We start from the raw sequence: 15,107 nt of genomic DNA on the forward strand, positions 1-15,107 counted from the left end.
CAATTCTCCTCCTCCTTTACATTATCCGCATTATCCCTATGCCCCTCCTCCGTTACATTATCCCTCTCCTCCTCCTTCTTAATAGTATCCCTCGACTCCTTCTTTATACATTATCCCGGCCTTCTCCTCCTTTACATGCCTCTCCTCCTCCTCCTTCATACATTATACCTCTCTTCCTTCTTTACATTATAGCTTTTCTCCTCCGTTTACATGCCTCGCCTCCTCCTCCTTTACATTATACCTCTCCTCCTCCTCCTCCTTTAAATAATCCCTCTCCTCCTCCTCCTTCAAATTATTCCAATCCTCCTCCTTAATACATTATCCCTCTCTTCCTTCTTTACATTATCCTCCTTCTCCTTTACATGCCTCGCCTCCTCCTCCTTTTCATTATACCTCTCCTCCTCCGATCCTTGAAATAATCCCTCACCTCCTCCTCCTCCTCCTTTAAAATCCCACTCCTCCTCCTACTTTACATTATCCATCTCGTGCAGACTCTCGTCCTTTACCTTAAACCTCTCTTCCACTTTCTTTTCTTCCTTCTCATCTTTTACAATATCCCTCTAATTCCTCTACTTTTCCTTCCTAATATTTCTGATTTTCTTAACCCTGCTTAATTTCCCCACCTTCGTATAACTACATTGATAACCAGAAAACTCTGAAATAGGAAGAAGACTTTTAGAATCAAGTTAAAAGTTTAATTAGCCTGAGAGATATCATTTCTGGTATTTTAACAGGCCCATTTCACTTTATTAGTGATTTAATAAATCATAACAACATCATATGCACCTGCAAGCATTGATACAATGTCGTCTTCCTATTCAATTGTTTTCCGGATATTACTGTATTCCACTACTTTATCCTATTTTCTAATCACATTAAATCTTATTTTATTCATCACAATTATCGTTTTTCCGACCTTGCACTTAGCATTATTTTAATCATTACATATCCCTCTCTCCTCTTTATTGTCATTTCTCCTTTTTAATCTCCTGCACTTTCTTTTCAATATACAAAGTGAATTCACTTTGTTCATGATGCCCCTCCATTTTCTTATCATTATCCCTAAGACTTTCTTATCCAATTCGCGTTATTATCCCTGTAATGTTTTTAATCATTACTTAAAATTATCCCTATCAAATACTTATCAAATCCTCATATTATCCCTCCCTACTTCCCAATCAAATCTAATATTTTCCCCTCTTATACAGGGATACCCACAAAAGGACGAGACTGTAAAGACGACCCTAAACTCTAAAGTCTCATTCTTTTTAGGTAACCCAGTATCATCTTTTATTCCCCTGGATAGAATTATTATCATAATTATTCTCTCTAAAGGCCATTGTCCCGTCATTCTTCCTTAACATTTTTTTTATCCTTTTTACATTACTGTTTAGTTTTCTTATCTATTTTTTTCATTATCCCTTGCCCTTTCTTATTCATGCATCCTTATCATTATTCTTCTCCTGTTCTTATTCAATCCCTCCCTTTTTCATATCCAATTCATTTAGTAAACTTCGTTATTTACTTAATTATCCATTTCTTGTCCAAGTCCCTTCTATTTTGATATCCCATTCCTATCATAATCCCTTTCATTTCTCTCCTTTAATCGTCTAATGCTCATCATAATCCCCTTTATTTCTGAACCAATTCTCATAATTTTGCCTCTCATTTACACATTCAATCCTTCCTAATTCTAGTCATTACCATCGTCATGTTCTTTGCCAATCCTTATCAAATTCCTTCCAAATTAACTCTTTCTCTTTCTTTTCCAATTTCAACATTCCTCTTCTTATTTCCTCATCCAATTCTGATATCTCAATATTTTATGTCTTACAGTGTCCCTTTCTATTACTTGTAATATTAGGGACCCATATTATTAAACCTCTATTTGTTAAAAATCAATTTCTTATCATTATCCTTCTCATCTCCTTTCTTTCTATTTTGTATTTTCAATCTGGTTTCTACTTAAAGTTGGCTGAAATGAGAGGACTAATAATTTATCTCATTTAGTGTTTGCCTTTTATACAAAATAACTGAATTGATCGTTGCTTTATTTAAAATATTAGATTTTTCTACAAAATTGAATTATTTAGTTAATACTTTGGTTAGCGGGGTTCATAATTTCCTGTGCACAGGATCAAAGCATAAAGATGAAACCAGACCTGATACAAAGCTTGATCTGGTAGAACTAGCTAGGACGGATACGTGTACTGTACATGGCGTACATGATGTACGAGCAGTGCGGTACAAGATCCAGAAGAGAATTTAGTTTCAAAATTGGGTTTTGTTCAACCATATTAGCAATTGTATCAAACATCACAGATTTAAATGGGTTAATAATTATTGATAAAACTGGTCTGGATAAAAAGCTCGAGAAAGATGAGATTAAAGTTGGTGAATGTGGTCCGGCCGCCAAATATTAGTTTTAATATTTCTCCGGATCTATTATTACAAAAATAGTAGAGGGATTAGTCCGAACTCAGGAAACTAGTGAATTAATTGAAATGAAGAGAATAAAGAATATTATTTCCTGTAAGTGTAATCACCAGAATATATTTCCAGCAGATATTAAACCAGGAATTATCCGACGGAATAATCACCAGGAAATATCACCTTCAGGAAATATTTCTAGCAGACACTATAACCAGGAAATAAAAAGAAATGAAAAATAAGAACACCCCCCTCCCCAACGCCAATGTTCTGAAAAAGTAAAACAAAACTATATGTATGGATACAAAGATCTTGAAGAAAAGGTTGCTTCATTTGTAGATTTTTAAACCCTTAACTCAAAAGTTTTTATGAAAATTCCTCCAGATTAACGATAAGATCAAATTTATAAAATAAACCATCATTATCAATTTTTCTCTTGTTATCATCTGAAACAACCTATTTTAATCAGATGGAGTAAAATATATTTAAATTTTAACTGAATTTGTTTAATATCATGATCAATTATACCGGGAGTAACTGGATAAATTGAGAATGTATCAGAGTATAAAGTACAATATATGTGACTTGTTAATATATAAGTAAAAGGGGAAACTCATGAGCTTGGATCACACCACCATTAACCTCGTCATTAAAACATATTTTACCGAATTCAGAAACTTCTACACTAAACTTTATATTTGAAGAGTAGTCATAAAATCTATACTTGGAGGAGACTTGGTAAAATTTAAACCCTAGCTCGGCCCAGGGTTGTAGGTTAGGGTTAGCTCCGTTTATACCAATGAACTGGGCACTGGTGCGTGTTAGGTTAAGAATAAGAATAAATATTTTGTGAGGGGTTTATCTTCGGTTTGATTTAGTTTGTTCCGCCGACAAGGTTCTGACTTCTCATCTCTTCCTCGTTCAGACACTCCCTAGATTAGAATTAGATTATTCGTGAACACTCCCTAGATTAGAATCAGATTATTCGTGAACACTTCCTAGATTAAATTAGATTATTAGGGAACACTCTCTAGATTAGAATAAGATCATTCGTGAACACTCCCTAGATTAGAATTAGATTATTCGTGAACACTCCCTAGATTAGAATAAGATTATTCGTGAACACTTCCTAGATTAAATTAGATTATTAGGGAACACTCCCTAGATTAGAATAAGATCATTCGTGAACACTCCCTAGATTAGAATAAGATTATTCGGGAACACTCCCTAGATTATAATTAGATTATTAGGGAACACTCTCTAGATTAAATTAGATTATTAGGGAACACTCTCTAGATTAAATTAGATTACTAGGGAACACTTCCTAGATTAGAATAAGATTATTCTTGAAAACTACCTAGATAAGAATAAGGTTAGTATAAAACACTCCCAAGATTAGAATAAGATTATTCGGGAACACTCCCTAGATTAGAATAAGATTACTCGTGAACACTCCCTAGATTAGAATAACATTATTCGGGACACTCCCTAGATTAGAATAAGATTATTCGGGAACACTCCCTAGATTAGAATAAGATTGTTTGTGCACACTCCCTAGATTAGAATAAGATTATTCGTGAACACTCCCTAGATTAGAATAAGATCATTCGTGAACACTCTAGATTAAATTAGAATATTAGGGAACACTCCCTAGATTAGAATAAGATTATTCTTGAAAACTACCTAGATAAGAATAAGGTTAGTATAAAACACTCCCAAGATTAGAATAAGATTATTCTTGAACACTCCCTAGATGAGAATAAAACTATTTGTGTACACTGAGCACGCCCTAAATGCTTGTTTGATATGTTTTGAATTTAGATTTTTTTCTTCCATTGGCCATTTTTTTTGTATTTGATGGATATTGTATTTTGTTTTTTACAACGTTCTTTTCTGCAATTAGTGTTTGTTAGGTTTTGCATTTGATATGATTGTTTTAGTTACGTGTTGTATTTAATATGTTTTGTTTTTGATATGTTTTGTACGTTTGTAAGTTTGTAAGTTTGTAAGTTTGTAAGTATGTTTGCGTTTGTTATGTTTTGTAGTTTGATATGTTTCGTGACGATATGTTTTGATTAAATAGGTTTGGTTTTGATATGATTGGTTGGAATGTATTTTGTGGCGATATTGATATTAAAAGAAGATGACACACAGTACTCCATAATGAATTTTTTTTTTACCTAAATGCTCTAGTTTTTTCTCTGAGACTCGCCAGGATTTCCTGTTTTTCTGCAATCATATCCTCAAGCTGCTGTGCGTACGCTATAACATTAATAAATTTTTAAGCAAGTTATAACTATAAAAGTTTCTATTTTAACATTTAATGTTGGTTGATTGTGCTTAGGATCCATTTAATTTTGATGCGGATCCGGATCCGCACTGAAAAAACGATCCGGATCCAAATCCACATCCGGTTCCAAATTCGGATCCGGATCCAGGTCATAAAAATTGATAAAGATTTTCTGATTTTGCACACAAAACAGAAATTTTCAATTTCATTCTCTTTTTTTCGCTCATTTTTATGCAAGAACTTGAGAAACCTTTCATTGATTTGAATTTTTTTGATAATCTCTCTTTTTTTACAGTTCAGATTTGAGTTTTGAGGGTAAAAAGTTTTTTTTCAGTTTTTTGAATTGATCAGCATATTTTTGCGGATCCAACGGATCCTGATCCTAAGCACTGATTATTATTCTTAAAAATTACTTTTATTTGTAACTTACCGTCCTGGTCATAGTCCACTTCGTTAGACATTGCGAGTAAACTTTGGTCCTGTTTAGCCCACAGCAACATGTTATCCACCAGGTTTTTGTGGGACTCCACCACCTCCTCCTCCAGTAGCTGGAGGTGAGCTACAGATTCCTGGAAGTTGTACCAGTCCGCGCTACATTCACCGTCGTTTAACGATCTGAAGAATAACAGGTAAAACATAATGTTTACGACGGACAAATTAAGTCATAACAAATCACAAGTTGCAGGGATTGCATAAATGCATAAGACTTCAGAAGTGGATTGGAGTTTCAAGTTTCTACCCGGACTTTTAAGTTTCAGATTTAGCTTAAAGCGAAGTTCCCAGCTATATGACCAATTTTCAGCCATCCGTGCCTCACTTTAGAATACCTAGTATTCAAGGATATTACCAAACAATATGTTGAAGTATGAATAAAGGGCATCTTCCAATTGAGTTTTATCTTTTCAACTTAACATTGATTGTTGCTTGTAAAAATTGTTTTTGATTGGGTATATACCAATTAATAACAGAGAATGAGTGTTTTATATTTATTAGTTTTTAAATTATTCAATTCTAGTCTAGAGCAGAGCATTTTTCATCAATGAACTATGTAATGATCAAGTTTGGTTTTTGTAAAGAATGGTTTCAGGTTCCCTCCCCCCTTGTTAAAAATTTAAGTAGAATATGGCGTTTTTGTTGAATGATACGTGTTAAATGCAGTAAATATCCTTATTAAACCAAACGAAATCAAATCCATTGATTTAACGAGGAATTAATGGAGAAAAAAACACTGTAATAACAAGTTGTTATTTTACTAAAAGGCAAACTCAAAGGGTGTCTCATTAAATACGAAAATACTATTAATCAAAAACCCTCCCTCCATAAGTTGGTTATGATGGGAGCGCCATCTTAATCCAATTTTACACCTAATTAAAAGTTTTATTTAAGAATAACATGCAAAATTGTGCACTTCCTTAGAAAAAACCCTTAAAGAAAAATGCTAAATCTCATTATACTTTAATTTTCTAATCCTTTCGTCTTTGCAACTGTCAATCAATCATATCAACGATGAAATATTCAAAGTTTAGAAAATCAAAGGTTTACACAATCGGGTTTTAAAGATATAGGACTTGGAACAAATAAGAGTATACATAAAGTTTACCTGAGTTGTGCAAGATCACTGTCTTCAGGAGACATGACTCCGTCATCCATCCTAGCTGAGAGAGCTTCCTCGTCCTCGAACCCATATCCTAGATCAGGTTCAGGAGCTTTCCCTCGCATCTCAGTAGGATCTGCTGCTCCTAGCTCCTTAACCCTGTTCGCGTACCGAAGAGTGTTTAGAGTGTGTTCACAAGATGATAAAGATGGACTGATCATAGCAATCTAAAAACAATTTCATTAAAAATACAATTTAAACGAAACCCAGTATTGAACTGTTTTTACTTACCATACATGTTTTAGCCTTTTCTCCGATGAAAGAGTCTCTGAGTACTTGAGTGAGTTTACTAGCTCTAAAAGGTAGATGAGATCCTTTCCGTCCTAGAGCCCTGATACATTCCTTGAGAGCCAACAGGGATTTATTAATCTCCGCCCCTTCCATTCTAGTCTGACGGTTGGCGGAGGATGTATCCGCTCCTCTCTCGTTACCGGCAAGATCAATAAGGGAAAACTTTCCGTAGAGTGTTTTCCTGTTATTATTGTGGCGCAGAATTATCTAAAATAATGAATAGAATTAGCTGGAGAAAAAACGAGAATAAGAAGATAGATAGATAGATATGATAAGCTAAAACAGAGAAGCCAAAGTATGAAGATGACAAGGAAAATGTTAATGCAAAAAGATAACACAGGAACTTAGAAAAAGAGTGGATGATTATTTGAAGAATAGAAAGGATTAGTGTAATCTGAAGAGAAGGTAAGAGAGGAGAGAATAATCGAATCAAGGGCGGGAAGAATAAGAATTGAGATTGAAGGGTAAAGATAATCAGGTGGAGGATAGAGAAAAAAAGAGAATAAAGAAGGGGAGTAAAGATTTAAATATTGAGAATTGGGGCTGAAGAGAATCAGGTGAAGGATAAGTAACTATACAGAGAATTGAGAGAAGGAGAGTCAGGAATAAAAATATAGAGAATGGAGATTAAAGAGAATAAGATGAAGGATAAGTAACTTACTATATAGAGAATTGGGAGAAGGAGATTAAGGAACAAAAATATTGAGAATGGAGATTAAAGAGAATAAGATGGAGGATAAGTAACTTACTATATAGAGAATTGGGAGAAGGAGAGTAAGGAGATTAAGGAATAAAAATATTGAGAATGGAGATTAAAGAGAATCAGATGAAGGATAAGTAACTATATAGAGCATTGGGAGAAGGAGATTAAGGAATAAAAATATAGAGAATGGAGATTAAAGAGAATAAGATGAAGGATAAGTAACTTACTATATAGAGAATTGGGAGAAGGAGAGTAAGGAGATTAAGGAATAAAAATATTGAGAGTGGAGATTAAAGAGAATCAGATGGAGGATAAAGGAATTATAGAGAATCAGGGAGAAGGAGAGTAAAAAGATTAATTCAAATAAAAAATTAATGATAGTAAATAGTAATAAAAGATTGTTATATTTATCTATAATCTTTTCTAAACCTGAAAAACTGCATGACTCCTAGATGAATGTGCATTAGCGCTGGTTTGTCCTGAAGTTCTAATCCCGTTCCCGTGTGTAATTAACTTCAATACATCCTAAATACACAATAATTCATCACATATTGGTAAAAATTAATAAAACTTTTTAATCAACATTTACAATAATTAAGTTTTCCACTCGTAATATAGCCTACAATTATTTAATAATGTTATATTAGGAAAAAACTTCTAAATATTCTTTATAATTTTGCTCAGAAGAAGAAAATGTTTTAGGATACACAAAGAAAAGTCGGGTTTGTTATTATCTTTTAATAACAACAATATTAATGTTGTTATTAACAAATATAAATAGTGATGCATTATTTTGCAAGAGATGGAATTCAATAAGTCTAACGTCTAACGTCTAACTCCAACGTCTAACGTCTAACGTCTAACGTCTAACTTCTAACGTCTAACGTCTAACGTATAACGTATAACACATAATGTATATTCTTACAATCATAGAGCAATTATATTATTTAGAAAAAAAAACCTGGTCACGAGAAAATTGTAGATAAGTAATGAACTGACCTCAACACAGTCGACCTCCCTCTCCGTCAACCCGACCACGACAATCTGTTGTTTTCCGTCCTCGAGGACGCGGAGCTTACTCTTCCCGGACAAGAGGTCGAACACCTTGCCAGAGTAGATCTCGAAGTAGGAGCAGGAGACAAGAACATCCAAATTCTTATATTTAGGAGATTTCACCAACTTGAAAACATCTCTGGTAGCAAATGCATAAATTCCTCCCTTGGAATCCTGGGTTTTCCCCTGGAACTCTCCTCCCATAGTATGTGTCTTCCCAGAACCAGTCTAAAACATAAACAAATAAAAAAATCTGATAAGATATAATCAAATTTTATGTATGTATATTGTAAACAAATGAAAAAATCTGATAAAATATAATCAAATTTTATGTATGTATATTGTAAACAAATGAAAAAATCTGATAAAATATAATCAAATTTTATGTATGTATATTGTATATATTAAAAACTTGTTAAATATTCTTAATTGCCATTTTAGACAATTTGATAAAAAATACTGATGTGGATAAATTAAATATGTATTAAGAAATATGATATTAGTCATTAGTTTATTATGCTCAGTAATGTAAAATTTCTTTGAGAAATATTTGTATGTAATATAATTATTGGAGACCATAAATCAATAAATAAATATCTGAATTATTCTAGAATATATGATTCTTAGCCTGCAATGTACAATGTACAATTTCCATAGCATGTGTATGTTCGTACAATGTACAACCGTACATGACCGTATGCAAAACAAGTTTATCCGTACCTGTCCGTATGCAAAACAAGTTTATCCGTACCTGTCCGTTTGCAAAACCAGTTTATCCGTACCTGTCCGTATGCAAAACCAGTTTATCCGTACCTGTCCGTATGCAAAACAAGTTTATCCGTACCTGTCCGTATGCAAAACAAGTTTATCCGTACCTGTCCGTATGCAAAACAAGTTTATCCGTACCTGTCCGTATGCAAAACAAGTTTATCCGTACCTGTCCGTATGCAAAACAAGTTTATCCGTACCTGTCCGTATGCAAAACAAGTTTATCCGTACCTGTCCGTATGCAAAACAAGTTTATCCGTACCTGTCCGTATGCAAAACAAGTTGCCATTCCTCCATCAAATATACTCTGTACTAAAGGTCTAGCTGTATACTTGTAAACAAGCTCATTCGTAGCATGCTCGTCAAATGCATAATCGATCCTAAAATAATAGAAAAATTGTTAATTACAGAATACAGATATCCTTAATTTTAAGCTAATGATGAAAAACAAAAATATAATTTAATGTTTTTTAAACGGGTAAATAATTATTATAAATTAATTAGATATGTTTGATCAATCTAGAAGAATTAAGAGTGAAAAAAGTGGTTGATGGAGGTCAAAATGGAGGTTAATGACCTCCGATCTCAAATTATTTTCTTCGTGATCTTTGTTGATGAATACAAAATTTCAGCCTTCTATCTCAATTTTAAACCAAACACAGCCTGTACAAAATTTGGTGTCACGAAGTGTCGAATTTTACTCCCCCCCCAACTTTGCTCAGAAGAAGAAAATGTTTTAGGATACACTCCCCTGCGTAAACCTTGACTTAAAGAGGAGGAATATAAACCCCTGAATAAACCTGAAGGGGGGAAAATATTTACCCTGGTAAAATCTTGATAAATAAATAAAAGATGAACCTTCATTCCGTAGATAAAAGGAAAGAGAAATATAAAGCTTAAAGTAAAATCTTGATGAAAGGAAAGAAAAATATATAGCCCTGAGTATAATCTTGATAAAAGGGGGGGGGGGTAATATAAAGCTGAATAAGATCTATTTTACCTGAAATGCTGATTTTCGAGATATTTAGTTAAATCAACTTTGGTTCTTGGTTCGTGAATTATCACCTGAATAAATAAATAAATGATTAAATTTTTATGAAATAATAAATTAGCTAATTTACATAATTCTAATTAGTTTTTGCGAATTGTCTAGATTCGTTTGATAAAATATGACAATTGAAATATTATTTGTAAATCATTAGCTGCATAATTAGTACACAAGTTAGTAACATTTTACTCTAATGAAAGAGAAATCTGAATTCTCTGACTACATTATCTAAAAGGACTGTAAGCGTAATTTCAAGTGACCCGCTATACAAAGATAAGTGTTTATTTCTGATAATTCCAATATCTCATTCTAAAGAAATGCACAAGTCACTTTTGTTGAAAATAATCCGTTTTCAAATTGATAAACATGGATATCTAATTCATGCTAGATCAGACAGAATGTTTTCAGGGTACCGATGTGAATCGGGCATTGCCATCTTAGCATGGAAGGTGACTTGAAATTACACATACAGTCCCTTTAAGTGATCGCAACTTGAAATATTGTTGACCTGGTCTCTATTCGGACAGGTTACAACATCAACCTCTTTCTTCTTTACTTCCTTTTGACTCATCGGTCTCTTCCTCACACATACAGTTATCTGGTGATCAGACAGCGGATCTCCGTCCTACACAGGGATTGTAGTCTTTTGTTTTTCCATTTTTAAGAAACATTTAATAAATTTATCAATTTATACTTTTTATGTAAAACTAGCTGAAGGGCGTTTTACCGTGGAATAATTTTTTTTATTTCGATTTTTGGAAAAAATCTTTTTTTTGAAAAATACAAATGTTACCCCCAGGTACCCATTGGTTCCCTCAAAAAATGTCAGCCCATTCGGTCCAGCCGTTTGGCCGGCTATAGGGAACATAAGAATGTCTTGTTTTATTATATAGATATGATTGAATCATTAGTATTAGATCTCAAGCCAATGCAGTTTGTGAGAGACCGCTCACTGGGTTTGGCACACAAAATTATGATGATAAAATCATCGATTCTCAATAATAATAAGAATTTAATATTCCAATCAGTTAAAAAATTATGAATGAAATTATATTAAATTTACTTTGCTTGTCTGTCTGTCTGTTTGTTTTTGCTTGTATCCTTAATAAACGTCAAAACGGCTAAACCTATCGGATCCATTTGTTTGCGGCAACTTACTTGAAGGTATAAAGCTGGTCGAAGTTGAAAAATTCATGATTTTGAATATGCACAAATTTAAAAAAATCCGCGAAAAGTTGAGTTTTACAATAAAGAAGAAAAAATGGCGACTTGGGAAGCAAGCTTGTCTGAAGTTTGTTCGTTACCATAAACGTCAAAATTATTGAACCAATCCGACACAAACTTGATGTAAAAACTCAAATGAAACCAGGGAAGGTTTTATATTTGGTAGAAAATTAACCTGGAGAGGATTGAATTCTAGTTGATCCTTGTAATCTAAAATCATCTGCAGAAATTCCCAGTTCGGATTTCCTAAATGAAAAAAAAATAAACTTTGCTTCTGATTTCCAGATCAAAAATTCGACTTTTACTTCGGATTTCCAAAATAAGAACAAATATTTAAGCTTTAATTCGGATTTCCTGAATAAGAACGCAAGTTTAAACTTTTATTTCAAATTTTCTAAATAAAACAAAAATTTTACTCTAAGTTTGGATTTCCTAAAGAAGAAAAAATAATTAAATTTTTACCTTGGATTTTACCTAATCAAAAAACACAAAATAAACTTTACTTTGACACAACATTGACTTGAAGAAAAAAGGTGTGATAAGAGCCCTGTAACATGAGTATTCTGTATACCTGGATCAACATTCCTGAGGGCTTCCTTCTCCTCAAGTATTTGTGCCTGCTGGGCTCTTCTCTTCTCCCTGTTCTCTTTTAATCTTTCCACCTCCTTCACAACGTTACTTCGTCGTCGATCCGCAGCTGTTGTTTCTAAAAATATATTTTAATTACGATGGCATTCAGTGACGACATTATGATATTTCGAGACATTAATTTGCGGATCTGACAATACTTTTAAATAGTCAAACCAAAGAACAAAGTTCTTGAAGGATTACTTGAATACCTTCTCCGTGTTTTATGCTTTTTATATTGAATTATATTTTAAAGAATTTTGTTCCAATTTCATTTGAATAAATTTAACAGAATTGCTTATAAGACAAGATAAGATAAGAGATAAGATAAGATAAGATAAGATAAGATAAGATAAGATAAGTGATGGATCTGAAACCCCCCCCCACCCCCATCTTGAATATCTTCGTAAGTTTCTATTAAGCAACAGCATTTATAAAGACTTTTTAATAGAGACACCCTATATTTTGTCCTTTGTGTTTAGATTAGATTAGAATAGAGAAAGATACTGTTATGAATAATAAATATGATAATATACTATATTTATCTTATGAGGAAAATCATGTTAAAAGGGTATGGGGAGAGGGGGTTGGTAGAGAAAGCTAAAACAATATTAATCAATAGCTTGAGGATTTATACAAAAGAGAAATGGGGATTGGTTGGGGGACGAAATTACCGTCGCTTCCTACTCAATCAATTCAAAGTTAGATGTAGGAATCAAAAAGTAAAAAATTATCAATAAAAGAATTTAAGAATAAAACATTAGGTCTCACTTGCAGCAGCAGCAGCAGCACCAGTTGCCTTGCTGATAGTTTCACTTCGCTCTGGGGGCAGGGATGGAACCTTGAAACAAAATCAGGGTTAAAAATACAAACTAGGAACCTTAAAAAAAGGATAATTACATGTAAAAAACTACAAATGTAACAAAAACAATACCAAAAACAAACATAACCAATGGCAATGAAATAACATAACAATATAAAACAATAAGGATGAAAGAAACAATAGGGATTACAAAACTTTATGATAATAATTCTTAACATATCCTTTTATTAATTATCTCTGTGTCTAATTTGAGATATTTTTTTTTATACAATGTTTAATAAAAAAAATCGAGTTTTTGTCATGAGCTCAAATTTTTTATTCTTTAATCTTTGGAACCTGATGGAGTAACCCTTTGATTTTTCAAGCTTAAACTATTTGATCTAAAAATTTCAGTTTATAATATGAAAGGTCTACGGGTTGCAAAGATATAGGGATTAGAAAACTGAGTTGGTGGCAAAAACTAAATTACTGAGTTAACCTTATTTTAACAATTTAAAAACTAGTGCTTGATAAAATAAACACGTAGGGGAAGATTTATTACTGCTAAGACAGTACTAGTTTTACCTTTGGAGGAGGCATTGGTGCGTCTGTTGGATCTTCTTTGTTGTGCCCATTGGAGTTTATAACCTCTGACCGGCGCACTATATTCTTATTCTTCCCTCGGGACGCTACAGGTAGAGATGGTCTGGGTACATACTAAACATACATATATACAGTTTACAGTATAGATGGTCTGGGTACATACTAAACATATATATATATACAGTCTACAGTAGAGATGGTCTGGGTATATACTAAACATACATATATACAGTCTACTACAGTAGAGATGGTCTGCTGGGTACATACTTAACATATATATAAATATACAGTCTACAGTAGAGATGGTCTGGGTGCATACTTAACATATAAATATAGTCTATAGTAAAGATGGTCTGGCTACATACTTAACATTTATTACAGTCTACAGTAGAGATGCTCTGGGTACATATACATATAAATACAGTCTACAGTAGAGATGGTCAGAGTAAAGTGAACCCCATAAAACCTTCGAATAGGGACCACCATTAAAAGACTCAAGGTATGATTTTGAATACTCCAATGAACATGAAACACAATATTTGCACGGTGTTCACAGACACATACATCCTAATAAATTGATTTTTAAGCTAATGAAAAAACTTGTTGCCAGATGCTTAGATGTCGTCTTCCTATTTCACGTTTTATGTGTCTCACTGTATGAACTGAAGAAACGGTTATATTAAATAAAGTGTTCAGTACATATATAGGGTTTGAAGAATGAGAAGGAATAAAATAAGTAAAACCATTATTTTAAACAAAACAACCATTTCCACAACCCACTTCCTGACAACAACAATACAGTTGAAAATACGTCACAAACAGTAAAAAACAATACTTCAATCCTTCAAAGTTCTAAATATCCAACAGGATAGAAATATATATTTATTTAACAATTCTAATTACCAAGTTTAGACACAAATATATATTTTCTTTAGTGAAATCATCGTATTATAATTTGAAAAAAGATGCGAGGGCCGGAGTCCTACGATTCCTTTCATAGTTTTATATTCGAAATTGTACAACGTAGATTAAGGGCAATAATGTACATAGTGCACAACAGTGTAAACGTCAACATAAAAAATATTTAGATCTGCATGCAGTGTTGATAAAACCCTCTCACCTTCTTGGCATTCTTTGTTTTCATATTAAAGGTACTGAAAATGTTAATTTAAAAGAGAGAAGAAAAACTTGATCAGTGAAACTGAACTTAACCTTAGAATCATAAACTCTGGCCTCCGGAATAAAATAAAAAGCCTCAAGTAGAAGATAATTTGAAAACTAAAAGTTACCGAACAATATCATTTATGAATGAAGATTAAGTCTGGCGTTAAACAAAATGCACTGCCTATAGTATCTATATATATAAAATACACATAAGTATATAGAACAAAATTATTGATGGTTTTTATATAATTTTCCATTTCTGGATAGGATTAGGGGTAACTGTAATGTTTACTAGAGACTTGGTTGAAATGATTAGATACTGGAAAGAGTAGTGTTAACAAGAGAATTGGTTAAAATGATTAGATACCGGATGCAGTAGTGTTAACAAGAGAATTGGTTGAAAATATTAAATACTGGATGCAGTAGTGTTAACAAGAGAATTGGTTGAAA

General features: G+C 32.8%; 1 protein-coding gene across 3 annotated transcripts in view; it reads right to left on the reverse strand.

Moving 5' to 3' along the window:
* Nucleotides 1-2,034: 2,034 nt before the first annotated feature.
* The window catches only part of LOC111700122 (uncharacterized), a 27,046-nt gene continuing 13,973 nt past the window's right edge, over nucleotides 2,035-15,107 (reverse strand). The window contains exons 7-21 of one of the 3 annotated variants that reach the window (XM_023470950.1): nucleotides 13,476-13,607; nucleotides 12,860-12,929; nucleotides 12,033-12,167; nucleotides 11,637-11,707; nucleotides 10,746-10,862; nucleotides 10,190-10,254; nucleotides 9,452-9,569; nucleotides 8,368-8,649; nucleotides 7,798-7,893; nucleotides 6,606-6,872; nucleotides 6,321-6,541; nucleotides 5,151-5,335; nucleotides 4,611-4,692; nucleotides 3,096-3,362; nucleotides 2,035-2,369 (exon numbers count right to left, since the gene is read on the reverse strand). In XM_023470950.1, coding sequence (XP_023326718.1) covers nucleotides 3,305-3,362; nucleotides 4,611-4,692; nucleotides 5,151-5,335; nucleotides 6,321-6,541; nucleotides 6,606-6,872; nucleotides 7,798-7,893; nucleotides 8,368-8,649; nucleotides 9,452-9,569; nucleotides 10,190-10,254; nucleotides 10,746-10,862; nucleotides 11,637-11,707; nucleotides 12,033-12,167; nucleotides 12,860-12,929; nucleotides 13,476-13,607 — 1,899 coding nt within the window. In that variant the 3' untranslated portion in view covers nucleotides 2,035-2,369; nucleotides 3,096-3,304. Of the gene's footprint in view, nucleotides 2,370-3,072; nucleotides 3,363-4,610; nucleotides 4,693-5,150; nucleotides 5,336-6,320; nucleotides 6,542-6,605; nucleotides 6,873-7,797; nucleotides 7,894-8,367; nucleotides 8,650-9,451; nucleotides 9,570-10,189; nucleotides 10,255-10,745; nucleotides 10,863-11,636; nucleotides 11,708-12,032; nucleotides 12,168-12,859; nucleotides 12,930-13,475; nucleotides 13,608-15,107 lie in introns of those variants that run through there. The other 2 variants (XM_023470943.1, XM_023470957.1) reach the window with 2 other exon arrangements.

The sequence above is a fragment of the Eurytemora carolleeae genome, unplaced genomic scaffold (assembly GCF_000591075.1).
Source record: "Eurytemora carolleeae unplaced genomic scaffold, Eaff_2.0 scaffold47, whole genome shotgun sequence".
In the NCBI taxonomy this organism is placed as follows: domain Eukaryota; kingdom Metazoa; phylum Arthropoda; class Copepoda; order Calanoida; family Temoridae; genus Eurytemora; species Eurytemora carolleeae.